We start from the raw sequence: 13,472 nt of genomic DNA, 5'->3' as shown, positions 1-13,472 counted from the left end.
ATGATTTATGGCATGAAAACAGATAAGCCAAACTTCTGTGACACGTGGGCACACACTTTTCCATAAATAAAAAAAACATTTTAAACAATGACCCATCTAATAAATACCCATTTTGTTACTGTATGCAACCATTGCAGGAGCAGGTTCTTCCTAAACAAGGCTGGCAATCAATTTCTCCCCCACACTACTTATCAAAAACAGGATTTAATTATTTGTTTGAAAAGCAGATTTATACATGCAGCTTACACACATTTCAGGCAAGCTTATGCACTCACAATGGTTAAACAAAAATAAAACAGAAGCAATACAGTGGAAATACTTCTTCCTGCACAGCTACTCCCCCTTAAAGGAAAGTAATTCAATACATGATAAATGCAGGGTTTAGTTTTGTGAAACTGCTGTCACAGCACTCGGAATCAACAAAATGCACTTGTGTCAATCATCCAAGTTCATGAACATTTCTGACTTTTTATTGAATTAGCATGACCTGGTGCAGCCACAAAGTAACTTGGTTATGCCACTGATATCTTAACAGAGGGGTTTTTCTATTACACAATTTAACTCGTCATCATAAGACCGTTCTTCTGCAAGAATCTTTAAGAACGCCCCTTTTTTCATGCTGGCACTCAAAAAAAATCTCAAGTGAGGGCCCAAAAAGAACAATGTATTTTTGTCTCATATCAACTCATGGGAATCAAAGTTCAGAATAACACACATAGTGTCATTTGAAGTAATTCCTCCATTATCTTAAAATACAGTCAGTCACAAACATGTTCAGCATTTCAGTAACTCCCAACAAAAGGGCATCGTGTCAGGTAACAGAAATATTTATGCGGTCAAATATTCTGCATAAACATTTTATATTATTGCTATTTTCTGTTACACATGTAGGCATATTCTATGCCCCTTCTTCATTACATCACACATTGTATGATTCTCATTAAGATTAAATTATCTTAATATTATAAATATGTTTTTATTTTATGATTTATTTTCTTAAAAAAAACCTATACAAATGACTAGCATGTCTATATATTAGCCCCAACCCTCCCTCTGTGTGTTCTCCAGAATTTCTTCATAAAGCCAGCTCTGTGTGAACTCCTGACTTTTGTCCATCAGCTGGAACAGTCGAAGATACTCCTCTGGATATACATGGCCCGTCAGTATGTCCTCCGACAAGCCCATCTCCGATAACAGCTTACTCCCGCTATCCGGAGACCACAGACTGGGAAGGAAACACACACACGCACGCACACACACACACACACACACACACACACACAAACAAACAAAAGAGGGGGAGAAGCAAGAGGGAAAATAAGGTCAGAAGATGTTTGGACAGGGACAACCTGTGATTCTGCCATAATTTTTATTCACTTGTGTGGCTGTGAACTTTCCCTCAGAGCAACGTTGCTTACTTGAGCCTGTCAATGAGTTTGACTTTCCTCTTTGCCAATAACTGTTTGACCATCATCAGCAGAGTGGAAGCGTTAGAGGGAGTGAGGCCTGCAGAGAACAGATCGGCCCGTGGACGGAGGCGCACCAGGCACATGTGGTCATTAGGAAGCTGAGGGGAGAAAGAGGCAGAGGTAAAAAGAGAGGGCCGATGTTAAACAGACTATATCAATCCAATTGGTATAGTTGTTATTCAGTCTTCTCTCTTCCTTACCTTGCCCTTAGGACCAGGTACATGCTGTCTAGAAGACTTCGTAAATGACTCCCAGGGCTCCTGCACAAAAGTGTGTAGAAACATGGAAGTTTTATTATGGTTCACAGGCAGTAGCTTTGAGAAATTATCGTTAAACAAAACGCTATGGTCCATGCTTCTGCTTTTATCTTAAAGAATTGTGTGTTTTTGCTGTCAACCATTATAGCTTTAACACAGTTGCATAAATCCCCAAAACGTTCCTTTTTGCCACGATGGCTCGTACTGTTACCTTGTGCAGTAATTCGATATCACAGGCCATTTGCCAGAGGACACCAAAGGCTCTGTAGTGCATCATTTCCCCTGGACGTGCCACCAGTTTCTGATGGAGAAAGAAGACGATTATTTTACAGAAAATCAAGTCTACCTCAGCAACGACTAGCAATGTGTTGTCAGTATGGAAATTTCCATGGAAGATTGCCAGGCGCAGCAGTAACTTAATATAGATGTTTTTTTATAGCTTCCTTGTATAAAAAAAGAACAGTGTGCATAAAATAAACTGGTACTCTGAGTAGGTTAAGTTATATTTTACCAGGTATTCCTTCTCACTGATGAACAGGTTGAGCTCAATTCTTCCGTATCTGAAGACAGAGAGCCGCTCAAACAAAGCGTAAACCATCTTCAGCAGTGTGCCACGGTCATTACGCAGGGGCAGGATTCCCACCACCTTCACTGGGATATCTGGTGACACACATCAACACAGTACACACACATACTTTAGAGGGATAGTACTCTGTACAATGCACATTGTTCATTCAGTTAAGTATACTGAGGAGTTAAAGCAACACACCAAGCCATTACACTGATGCAATGCGATTATCATTTCTTATTACATTATTATTGATGCTTAGAAAACTTGTATCTGAATGTTTGAAACTTCAGATTTGCTGAAAAAGTTCAACCAATCAAAAGTTTGAGGTATACTTATGTTTGAGGTTAGAATGCAGGTTTTGTTTTTCTCACCATCAGTCCAGCTAGCTTCTGATATTCCCAGGTCCGTAAAGAGTTTGTCCGTGAACATGGCAGGGGGTTTAACATATCCGCTGCCGATGGGGTCAAGTTTGAAGTAGTCACAGTGTACCACTTCCAGCTGACCATCGAGGCGGCCTTCCAAATCCTGCAAAAAAATTAAATAATAATAATTTATTTGTGTAACTAACATAACAGTAAAAAGAATGTTCACTGTAGTAATTAAATCAAGTAATTCAAATTAATTGGATAAGAACTAAGGATTGGTTAATCTCCATGTAAGAATACAAAAGGTCTTTGGGTGCTTAGAGATGTGTGCGTTACCTGTAGATCAGGTATAAATAACTTATCCCCTTCAAGAGCCACGACTCTCTGCGCTCCAGCATTAAGCAGTGTCCTAGTCAACACCCCAGGACCTTAAAATGACAGACACAAATAAAGTCAATACTATTGTTTCACTGACAAGAAATATATATTTTGTGAAAACTTAGTAATCATACAGACACCTACACACTTATTTCTCTATCACTCCCCAGACAATTTTTTTTAATGTTTAGTCTGCAAACGTTTGTTCCAGCCCAATTAGTTACACACCAAAAAACTTTCAGAAGAACAAAAATTCACATTAAGCCCACATTTGCATTCCCCTCTAACTTAAGCACTGAACTAAAACATACCTGGGTTACAGTCAAAGATTACAGTTTTAGCATCATCGGGTGTGAGAGTCTGTGTTATCAGTGTAGCCAGGTCGGGGTCCACTATGAAAAATCGGCTATTTTTACAGGCTTGAGCACGGCGTACATTATCCTCTACCTCCCCAAGGTCCAGGTAGTCATATCGACACAGAGGACGATACTGGCCCTGGACAAGACAAAAAGGAAAACAATCAGCAAAATGTGTGAAAAAGGTTTAAAGCATATCAAGAACCAGGGTCTATCTTTTTCCCTGTACATTTGCCAGATAGGTGCACAAGCACATACATTTCTAATCAATGCATACATTTTTCCCCTCGTACAAAGTGGTTCAGGTAGCCAAGAAAATCTTGGGATTGAAATACACTATTTTCATTCCATATTTTATCCATAAACAAACAGTAAAAATATAATGGCAAAGTTGGAGCATTGCAGCAGTTGTCTGTAACAAAAACATACATAACTAAAATACACAATGGACAAGAACACACAAAGTTGTGTTCTAACCACAGCTGTTTGGGCCAAGTCACATTAGCTTAAATTACATGAAAAACGGTGAATAGTACATATATATATATATTTGTGGAAATTCCAGAAAACATTTGACATTGTCACACAATTCTATAAAAGTGGAAATGTTCCCATTATTTTACACCACATTAATAAGTGCAGACATTTTGATTAGGACTTAACTTACTGCAAGCTGCAGTGGAATCCATGGGAGACAAAGGATAACTGCCTACCTGTACAGCCACAGCAGAAAGCTTCCTGTGTAAGGGGGATGTTCTCTCTGCAAGGGGCTGTTGGGCGCTTGGGCCGAGTGTGGGCCGACCAGGACCCGAAGAGAGAGAGCCCAGGCTGAAGGCCCGTCTGTGAAGCCTGGGAGCCCCAGGGGCACAGAGGGCAGCGGGAACGACAGGAGCAAACCCTGACTTGTGCAAACAGGTTCTACTTCTAACAGTGTGGCAGCAGGCAGAGCGCATCATCAGCTCCACCACCCGACATATGTGGGCCGACATGGTGGACTACAGAGGAAGAAGGAGGCAGAGGGGATGGGGGACCTCTTCAAGAGGTCACTGCCTAGAGGGAGGAAAAGGGACATGGGATGTTAGGATGAATAACAGACATTTAAGTGACATTAACTGACATTGAGACACATACTATCATGCTAGACCATTTGCTAAAGTCCAAGATTACTTGCTAAAACATTCGTGTAGGCTAAATTGGTGCCAAGCTATCGTATACACATGGTCGGTACAGTAGATACACAGGGTTTTAAGTGTTCTATATGATTAAGTTGATATCCTTAAATAAAACCACGCGTGTGCCAGAGCAGAGAGCACAACATGATCTTGCACATGGGGAGGTTAACTTCTCCTTAACGTTTGATGACTTTGCCAGCTGTGGTTAGAAGACAACTTTGGTGTATATTTGCATTGTGTTTTGTGTGTATTTTTAGTTTACTCGACATCATAGTAAATGAGGGTCACCCCTCAATTGATCTTTCGAGGATAAATAAAGGAAAAATGAAATGAAAATCTATCGGCATCACTGGAGATTATTCATCGTCTTTCACCCTGTAAAATCGCAGACATTGGTTATCGGCTGGCCAGACAGGGACAAATTAGCATCCCAGCCATGCAATCTGTTACTAAACGACGAATAACAGTTTGACGTGAATTACATCAATGTTAGTCGTACTGGCTAGCCGTACGCTAATGTCACTTCCAGCTAAACAAACGCTATTAATGTCGTTGCATTGGTAGAAACACAGACACACCTTATTGCAGAATATCCTATTTATCCAAATGTAACGACATCAGTGGTTTGGAGATGTCTTTTGTCCTTCTGTCCGCTGGTAAAGCTCCGTGACATTGAGCCCTCGGTGTCCGTATCACCCGCAGCTTGTTTGAGTAACTCTCGTGGTGATGCTGTCGCCTCTGAATATCGTCACTGACTAGCGCCTGCTGCGAGGACCAATCAGAAACTCCAGGAAGTTGCCTTGCTAAAGTGCGAATGTTACAAAAACAATAAATAAACTATATATTGTATACGTTTAGCATTTAAATAAACACAAAAATAGCCCCAAATATGCAGATATGAAACACACATTTGCATTCAATGGTCTAGGTAGTAAATAACAACCGATACTGTTAATATCGCGTTAGCATATTAGCATAATGTTGCTACGGAAGTAGACAAAAAAGCGCTGTCAAAGCTGCACGCAGACGCAGCCCCGCACTCTGCTGTCACTCTGACGGAGAAAGGAAGGTGTATCACTGATCTCCTCCAGCCTGTTCGCTTTAACTATGGCGCGTGTAGAAACTTCATCCAGCAGGCCGTACCACCTGGTCATCTTCGGAGCCTCTGGGTTCACGGGGCAGTTCGTGGTGGAGGAGGTGGCACGGACCGTGTCCGAGGGTCCGAATGGGAACCTGAAATGGGCCGTGGCGGGCAGGAGCAAGCAGAAGCTGGAGACAATCCTGGAGCAGGCCGCCGGAGTCCTAGGTATGTATCTGAACTATGGCATTATTAGATTGTTTGTAGAACTGACAGCCCTCCGCCATGTATGCATGTCTAGCATTTTCATCAGATGTCAACTTAAAACTAAGTCAAAGTAAAGTGATGAAAGGATATTGTTACTTGTGACTGGTGAGCAGAGCTTGTTATATGATTTTCGAAGATTACTTTTTCTTACGCAAAGGGCACACTTATCTCTGACTCGAGATGATGACCACTATAAGTTAGCCTTGCTGATAGTGATTAGTTTGAGTTTGACCCTTAACTCTGGTTGAATTCTAAAGTACAAGTGAGCAGGCAACAACGCAATTTTGGGCCTATGCACATACACAAAAATGCCTCTATAACTAAGTTTAGTACTTAGGCCTATCTATAATGAGTATGCTTATTAAGTACGGGCCCTCACTCTCCACCATACTTATTCTTCTGTTTCTTCTTACTTCTTCTACCTTCCATTTTTCTAGCTGCTACTCCTCCCACACCGTTACACGCAGACATGCAAAAATTTCACAGAACGTGCGTCCCCACCATGGACATATAAACTGGGGATTTTCTAGTTGATACTACTCTCCATAATTTGGTGCAAAAAAATAAAGATATAACATGAAAAGATGGGAAAATATTCAATTATTAATTTATGATGACTTTTTGGCAGAAATAAGTTATATTGCAATGCTTCTTGACTGACCAATGCAGGACTGTCTTTGGATACATAAATGAGAAGTTCTTGGATCAACTTCATCAAACCACAGATGCAGTGTATTGCCTGCAGTGGAAGACCGAATCAAATTATACTTTACATTCGGGTTTAGCGATAAGGAAATACTTGTGCCTCACAGCGTTTGTCACCGTTGGTCAAAGAGCTTATCAATATTTTGATACTGACCAGTCAGCTACCAGCACCAATTTAGTACCGGGTCTTGATACCCACCCCTAGCCAACAACCAAAAAGTCATATATTTGTATCCATGCAACACTAGTGTAATCATGGAAAATGAACAAGGGAGCTATTCTGCTGTCATGACACTAATGTGAGCTTCCAAAAGATTAGCTAGTTATTCTGTTTCCAGACCTACTCACTGCAATCCTCAACTATGACAGCACAAACAGTCGGCCAGTCCAGTCATTCAGTAAACACTGAAAACATCAGTTTATTTATTTATCTATCATAAGTATGAAGACTGCTGTCAAAGAATTGTTTAGCAAACATTTGGATAAAAATGTACTGTAGCACTTATCAGTACATGTGTCTGTGTGTGTGCAGGTAAGCCTGAGCTGAGGACAGAAGTGGACATCATCGTGGCAGATGTAGGAGCACCAGACACCCTGGCAGCCATGTGCAAACAGGCTGTGATCGTTCTCAACTGTGTGGGGCCTGTAAGTAGTCTCCATGGAAATGTTTGTACCTCTGTTCATTTTTCTTTACCATAAACAGAAACACTTAAAAGAGGACTCGCTCTATCTGATGACACAAACTACCGGTACTATTTCCCCACATCATCTCACAACATTAGGATGTTGGCGTCCCCCTTTGGGCTTCAGTGCAGCTCAACTTATCCCCATTGTTCACTTTCCCCCTCCATCTTTCTCTTATAGCGCTCTCTTTTCTTTTTCTTACACACACACACACACACACACAAAGAGAGCAGCCTTCATTTACACAATGAGGGCCACTGAACTACATTGCACAAAACATAACATTGTGTTGAAGTCTGAATGGACAGTAGGCTAGGTTTCCAACGCTGCTAGTTTGTGTCCTGTGCATCATTTAGGTTCTTGTTTCAAGATAAATTATTCCACTACAGTAACCCCAACTGTTTTGTGTCTGTCTGTCTGTGTACAGTACAGGTTCTATGGTGAGCCAGTGGTCAAAGCCTGTGTTGAGAACGGAGCCCACCATATGGACATTTGTGGAGAGCCTCAGGTTTGTGCATATTGCTGCAATGCTTTACTATAGTGGGAACATACAGTTAGTCCTCCCATCACCATTAAGCATTACATATATTGTCAATCAAATACCTACATCTTGCAGCTAAATGACTAGGTGATAATTCAACTACATTTTCCCTCCTCTCCTTTTAACCCTAACCCTAACCCTAAAACATATAGTATATATTTAATTGTCTAAATGTTCAATATTTAGCAATGTGTTACTGACCTCTCTTTAATCAAATAGGTTTGTAAAAATTCAAACATTTGCTCTGTACCTGCAGGTTGTCAGTGTGTCATGTTGTCATGTGTTGTTTGTCTTTTGGATTAAATGAGAGACATGCTGAGTTTCATGCTGTAACCTGTTAGACAATTTGATCTCTCTCTTGGCATCATGACAGCAGACCCTGGCAGTCTGTGTCATGCAGCATGTCTCACTCACTAACATGAGGGTTACGTGTGTTCTTGAAGTTCCTTTCTTTCCAAAGGTTCTTTAAAAGCTACAGAAAACACCCCACCACCTTTATCACATCAGGACAGAACTTATCTAAAAAAGCAATCTTGCCCTTTTTTGTCTTTCTTTCATGCATGCAGTTTTTGGAGGGCATGGATTTGAAATACAGCAGCGAGGCAGCTGCCAAAGGTTTGTACATCATAGGGAGCTGTGGATTCGACTCAATACCCGCAGACATGGGAGTCATTTACACCAGGGACCAGTTCAAAGGTATGTAGACACACACACACACAAACACAAACGCACAAGCATTACAAATAAAATCCTGAATCCATTCACTCTTGCTTTTTGTTGCTGTTAATCATTTATTCATTTTATTTTGCCTTTGCCAAAACGTGTGTGTGTGTGTGTGTGCACAGGTACACTGACTGCAGTGGAGAGCTTCCTGACAGTCGGCGCAGGACCTGAAGTGTGTAACTACTTGTTGTTGATCTTTAATCATCCACTTTCCTCCCCATTTCTATTTTATATACTATCTATGATTTCTACACTCAAGTCTTATGTTAATGTGGTACCATGTTTTTTCACCCTATCTAGAATGTGTGTGTTTTTATATTTTGTCCTTTATTTAATTCCCTCCCTACGCCATTTCTCCCTTCCTATGTGTGCGTCTCTCTGTGTCTCTCCATCAGGGTGCATCAATCCATGATGGCACGTGGCAGTCAGCTATCTACGGTTTTGCAGACGGCCACAAGCTCCAGAGTCTTAGAAGGAAGATGAATCTCAAACCTCTCCCTACTGTTGGCTCTAAGCTGAAACGCAGGTAGTCATGCTTTTTTTCAAAATAACTGCAATCCTTTACTTTTCCTCAGTGGCACGTACACATAACAGCCTGCACTACAGTTTGACCCACACATTCTCACGTTATAGAAAATGTTGTGCTTCTTGTCAGCATGTGTGTCTTTGTGTGTGCATTTGTAGAGGAAATCTGTTCTACAGTAATGAGATCCAGCAGTATACGGTGCCCTTCATGGGCTCTGATCCCTCCGTTGTGAAGAGATCTCAGCGCTTCCTGGTGGAGGATCATCAGGCCACACCTGTCAGTCTTCAAATCTTTCTTTTGCTGTTTCTTCACACCCTGTGTTGTCTTTACACACACTTTCTTTGTCCAAGGACTCGCCTGTAAAATGAATTTGTAGAAAAAGCATCATGGAGACTAGTGTGTCGGTATGACTAGTATGTCAGGCTTTTTAAGCAAAGCTGGTTTTGATCTTGGCTGTGGTAGTTTAAGATTTTCCACTACTTCTATGGGAAAAATTAGGTTTGGTGGTGACAAACTATGAAAAATGTCTGCACAATGATGCCCACACTTTTTACATTTTTGGGCATGACTAACAGCATGTTGATCGTAGATAGTATCTTCACTCCTCCACTTTGTTTGGACTGCTTATTATTACTATTGATGTTAGCAGTGCAAACATTTTTTGTTTTTGTTTTTGTTTTTTTAAGAGACATGTGGCTTTTGATGATCTAACTTGTAGTCAAGCAAATCATCCCCTGCTCATCTTTTTTCATTATTCTGACTGTTGAAAGTTTTTGAGTGAAGTAACTTAATCATGATCAGTAATCGGTGTGAAGGAACACTCCCTCAATAGTCTTGTTTTCAGTTTATATAATATAATATTAACTTCCCTTACCATGTTTGTAGATCATTAAATAATCTGTGTTGTTGCTTTTAGGTTCAGTATGGAGCCTATGCAGGAATAGGAGGTATTGGGAACATTGTCAAGCTGATGTTTGCTGGCATGATGTTCTGGTTCTTGGTCAAGTTCAATTTTGGACGCAACCTGCTCATGAAGGTAAACAAACACTACATGCATAAAAACAATACAGAAGATTTCATGCAATTTTAATTTCAAAGCTGGCTGTAATGAGATATCTGACCTCTAACTGAAACAAGGATATCGTAGTGCATATACTGGGTGCTGGGAAATGTTTTGTTGCTTATTTTTGTCTGTTGTTTGCGCCCACCTTCTCAGAACCCAGAGTTCTTCTCCTTTGGACTCTTCACCAAGGCTGGACCCAGTAGAAAGCAGGTAAATAAGAGGTTTATACAGTATGTACACTCAGTTCATTGTTCTTTTCATGTATATGCAAAGCCATTTAGGTCGGTTAGTAAAGAATGATGCTCTGTTTTCTTAACATGTGTGTCAATTTGTGTTTAAGATGGAGGCTTCATCCTTCCAGTTTGCCCTCTATGGAGAGGGCTACACAGAGGGGCAGGACCCCACCAAGGGAAAACCTAACAGCAAGATCCGCACACTGGTTCAGGGACCAGGTAACTGAGTGTTAATATTCCTAGTATAATACATGGTTTTGTATTGATGTTTCAGAGAGTGAAAACAAAGATACTTTCCCTCATGATGCAGTTAGGCATATTGTTATTTGCAAATTATTGTGGCATTAGGAGGGTAGCTGATTTTTTTTTTTGTTAACAGCGTGCAGCATATTTGTAAAATATTTAATAAAATCCTCCATTAATGCTTGAAGACAAAGCTGCAGCGTAAGATGAACTAATGATCAGCTTTGTTTGCTGTGTTAAATGCTCCCTTGTTAACATTCTGTCCATGCTGGGGAATGACACTTAATGGCTCACATACCCAGTCTGGCCTGTTCAACACGTTCAATGATGTGTCTCATGGTTGTTTAATTGTGTAACTCTGTTATCACTCAGAGTGTGGATACGTGGCCACGCCCATTGCCATGGTACAGGCTGCTTTAACAATCCTCAACGAAGCCAAAGACTTGCCCAAGACGTGAGTTGCCACACCCCAAATCTACTGCCTGCCAAATACAAATACACCACACAACATGCGCTATTACATCAGCTTGTCATTTTGCACAATATTGTTGCTTTTGCCAAGTTAATTTCTACTTATTCATGCAATTTGGTTTCCAGCTGTTTTTGTTTTAAGTTTTATGAGAATTACATTTTTCAATCCATCGGGCCAGTCCACGTAAAATGGGCGCTTAACTTTTTTGTTCCAAAGGAATTGGGTGATTGATAATCTATGCTTTCAGTTTGTGTTCATTCTTTTTTTTTTTTTTTTTTTTTTTTTTTTACCTTTATTTATACAGGTGTATCCCATTGAGTCCGAAGACTCTTTTGCAAGGGAGACCTGTTCCCATTTACACGTTACCATTCACACACACATTCATACACCGATAGCAGGCTAACTATCAACATTCACACGAGGCAAGGTGGGTGAAGTGTCTTGCCCAAGGACACAACAACTATGACACAGGTGGCAGGGCGGGGATCGAACCTCCAACCCTTTGATCATCGGCCGACCCGCTCTACCAACTGAGCCACAGTCGCCCCAAATTCTTGCACACCCTTTGGACAAAAGTGATTAGTGTTTTTACTACGCCAGCTGTAGTTCCTGGGAGAGCGTACCCATGACAAAGGCATTACGAAAAATTATATAAAAATAGCATTTTTTGCACTGATGGTCTCGTTTGCTGTTACATGTCATTTATGAACATCAGAGGAAAAATTTGACAGTGTCAGAAATATTTAAAAGTTCTACTTAGAAATGAAAGTGATTTCACAATTCTACAGTGTTGTTACGGATAGACTAGACTCGTGTAATGTGAAACTATTTACTTCATATTTTTACAATATAGTGGTTTAAAATCCATACTTTTCAAGAAATTCAATTGATAAAACTCTTTCAAAGTTTTAATTACAGTTTTATTCTCATTCCCAGGGGCGGAGTATATACTCCAGGAGCGGCTTTTGCAAAAACCACACTGATCGACCGCCTCAACAAACACGGCATCCAGTTCTCTGTCATCTAAAGTTTGCCCCCCCCCCATCCCTGACGCATTAATCCAGGTTTCTCTCAGCACTTACTAATATGCCTAATGACAACTGGGAAGTTTCGATAATAGAAAGAGAGCTATTTCATCACAAGAGCCCTGAGTTCTATCACCATTTAAGATGGTGATTTGGGCATATTTCCTTTTCATTTTCTTTGAAACTTTCCACTGTCTCTTTGGCTTGAATGCACTACTAACACACTGCTTGAAAAACAAATGGCACAAATAGTCTCAAACATTAAAGGCAAAAAGTTGACATGGTTATATTCAAAATCATATTAGTACCTAATTGGATAGAAAACAGTTTATTCACAGTCTGAAGAATCAGGTGATTAAATAAAAAACAAACAGGTGGCTCATATTATCATACCAAAGATTGGTAAGGGACATTTTGTACAGACAGAAATTATATCATGATCTTACTGCGTGCTCATCAAATTAAACAATATCCACATCATCCGGATAGAAATAAACTTTCCTAAATTGCCTCACCTTACTGATACAGTCCAGATGGTACTGACCTATACAGGAGTAGATGATTTGATCAAATGTCCCCTTGATGACCAGTGTTTTAAATAGCAGGCTGATGGCTCCTTAGTATTAAATGTAATGATCCTGGACAATATATCCTGTGGCAGGAGTGAGGATTGGTAAGGTAGGTTGAAGTAGTGAACTGTATTAAACTTCGACACTCACTCACATGTAGCACTAACATGGTAGCTGTAAGTATTCTGGTCCAGTGGAGTAAAGCTGTCAACAGACAATAGAAACTTGCTCTGTGTGTGTTTGTGTGTGTGTGTGCATACGAACATGTTATGTTTCCTGCCCTGTTGGCTGAAAAAAAAATCCTAATTGCTTTGTTTTTGACAGTTATTTGTTGGACTATCACTAAATCCTACTTTCTTCAATCTCTTTTTGTAACTGAATGTTGCAACAATTCACCAATCCAAACGTTTTACTTTTGAACCTTGGCAAAAAAAAATATGCACAAAGATGCACAAAAACGGCATGAGCCACTCACTGAATGTGAACCTGTGCTGTTTTGTTAACAACTGTGTGAAAAGTTAGTTATTTGTTTGTTTTTCCGACGTTTGGATGCTTACATGGATCGGAAATAGTTTTATCCACAAAGTGATGTTGTTGATGTCACTCCAGACTTGTTATTGAGTGTATGAGCATTGCACGTGAAAAGTTGTGTTTTTGGGATTTGCTTTGGTGTGCTTTGCTTTGTATGTGACTCATAAATAAAGCCAACTCTGCTAATAGAAATATGTCTTGGGACTTTTTTTAACACAGCTTAATGGGCACATTATGCATTTTC

General features: G+C 40.3%; 2 protein-coding genes across 2 annotated transcripts; one reads left to right on the top strand and one right to left on the bottom strand.

Annotated features, from left to right (window-relative positions):
- Positions 1–204: 204 nt before the first annotated feature.
- tfb2m (transcription factor B2, mitochondrial) lies at positions 205–5,277 on the bottom strand. Its single transcript, XM_080029714.1, has 10 exons — positions 5,147–5,277; positions 4,110–4,446; positions 3,352–3,535; positions 2,999–3,090; positions 2,669–2,822; positions 2,238–2,386; positions 1,938–2,027; positions 1,670–1,729; positions 1,419–1,567; positions 205–1,225 (listed from the first exon to the last, which is right to left on the bottom strand). The coding sequence occupies exons 2-10, from the start codon at positions 4,383–4,385 to the stop codon at positions 1,036–1,038; spliced, it is 1,344 nt and encodes a 447-aa protein (XP_079885840.1). The 5' UTR covers positions 4,386–4,446; positions 5,147–5,277; the 3' UTR covers positions 205–1,035.
- A 347-nt stretch (positions 5,278–5,624) lies between these two features.
- Positions 5,625–13,414, top strand: LOC307254990 (saccharopine dehydrogenase-like oxidoreductase). The gene is made up of 12 exons (XM_080033581.1): positions 5,625–5,874; positions 7,151–7,263; positions 7,730–7,810; positions 8,410–8,539; positions 8,689–8,738; positions 8,962–9,092; positions 9,251–9,368; positions 10,009–10,128; positions 10,309–10,365; positions 10,496–10,607; positions 11,004–11,085; positions 12,040–13,414. Exons 1-12 carry the CDS (start codon positions 5,676–5,678, stop codon positions 12,128–12,130), a joined length of 1,284 nt encoding a protein of 427 aa, XP_079889707.1. The 5' UTR covers positions 5,625–5,675; the 3' UTR covers positions 12,131–13,414.
- Positions 13,415–13,472: the final 58 nt, after the last annotated feature.

The sequence above is a fragment of the Ammodytes marinus genome (assembly GCF_949987685.1).
Source record: "Ammodytes marinus genome assembly, chromosome: 1".
NCBI lineage: Eukaryota > Metazoa > Chordata > Actinopteri > Uranoscopiformes > Ammodytidae > Ammodytes > Ammodytes marinus.
Note: the sequence above shows the minus strand (reverse complement) of the source record. Positions and strands in the feature narration are given on the sequence as shown.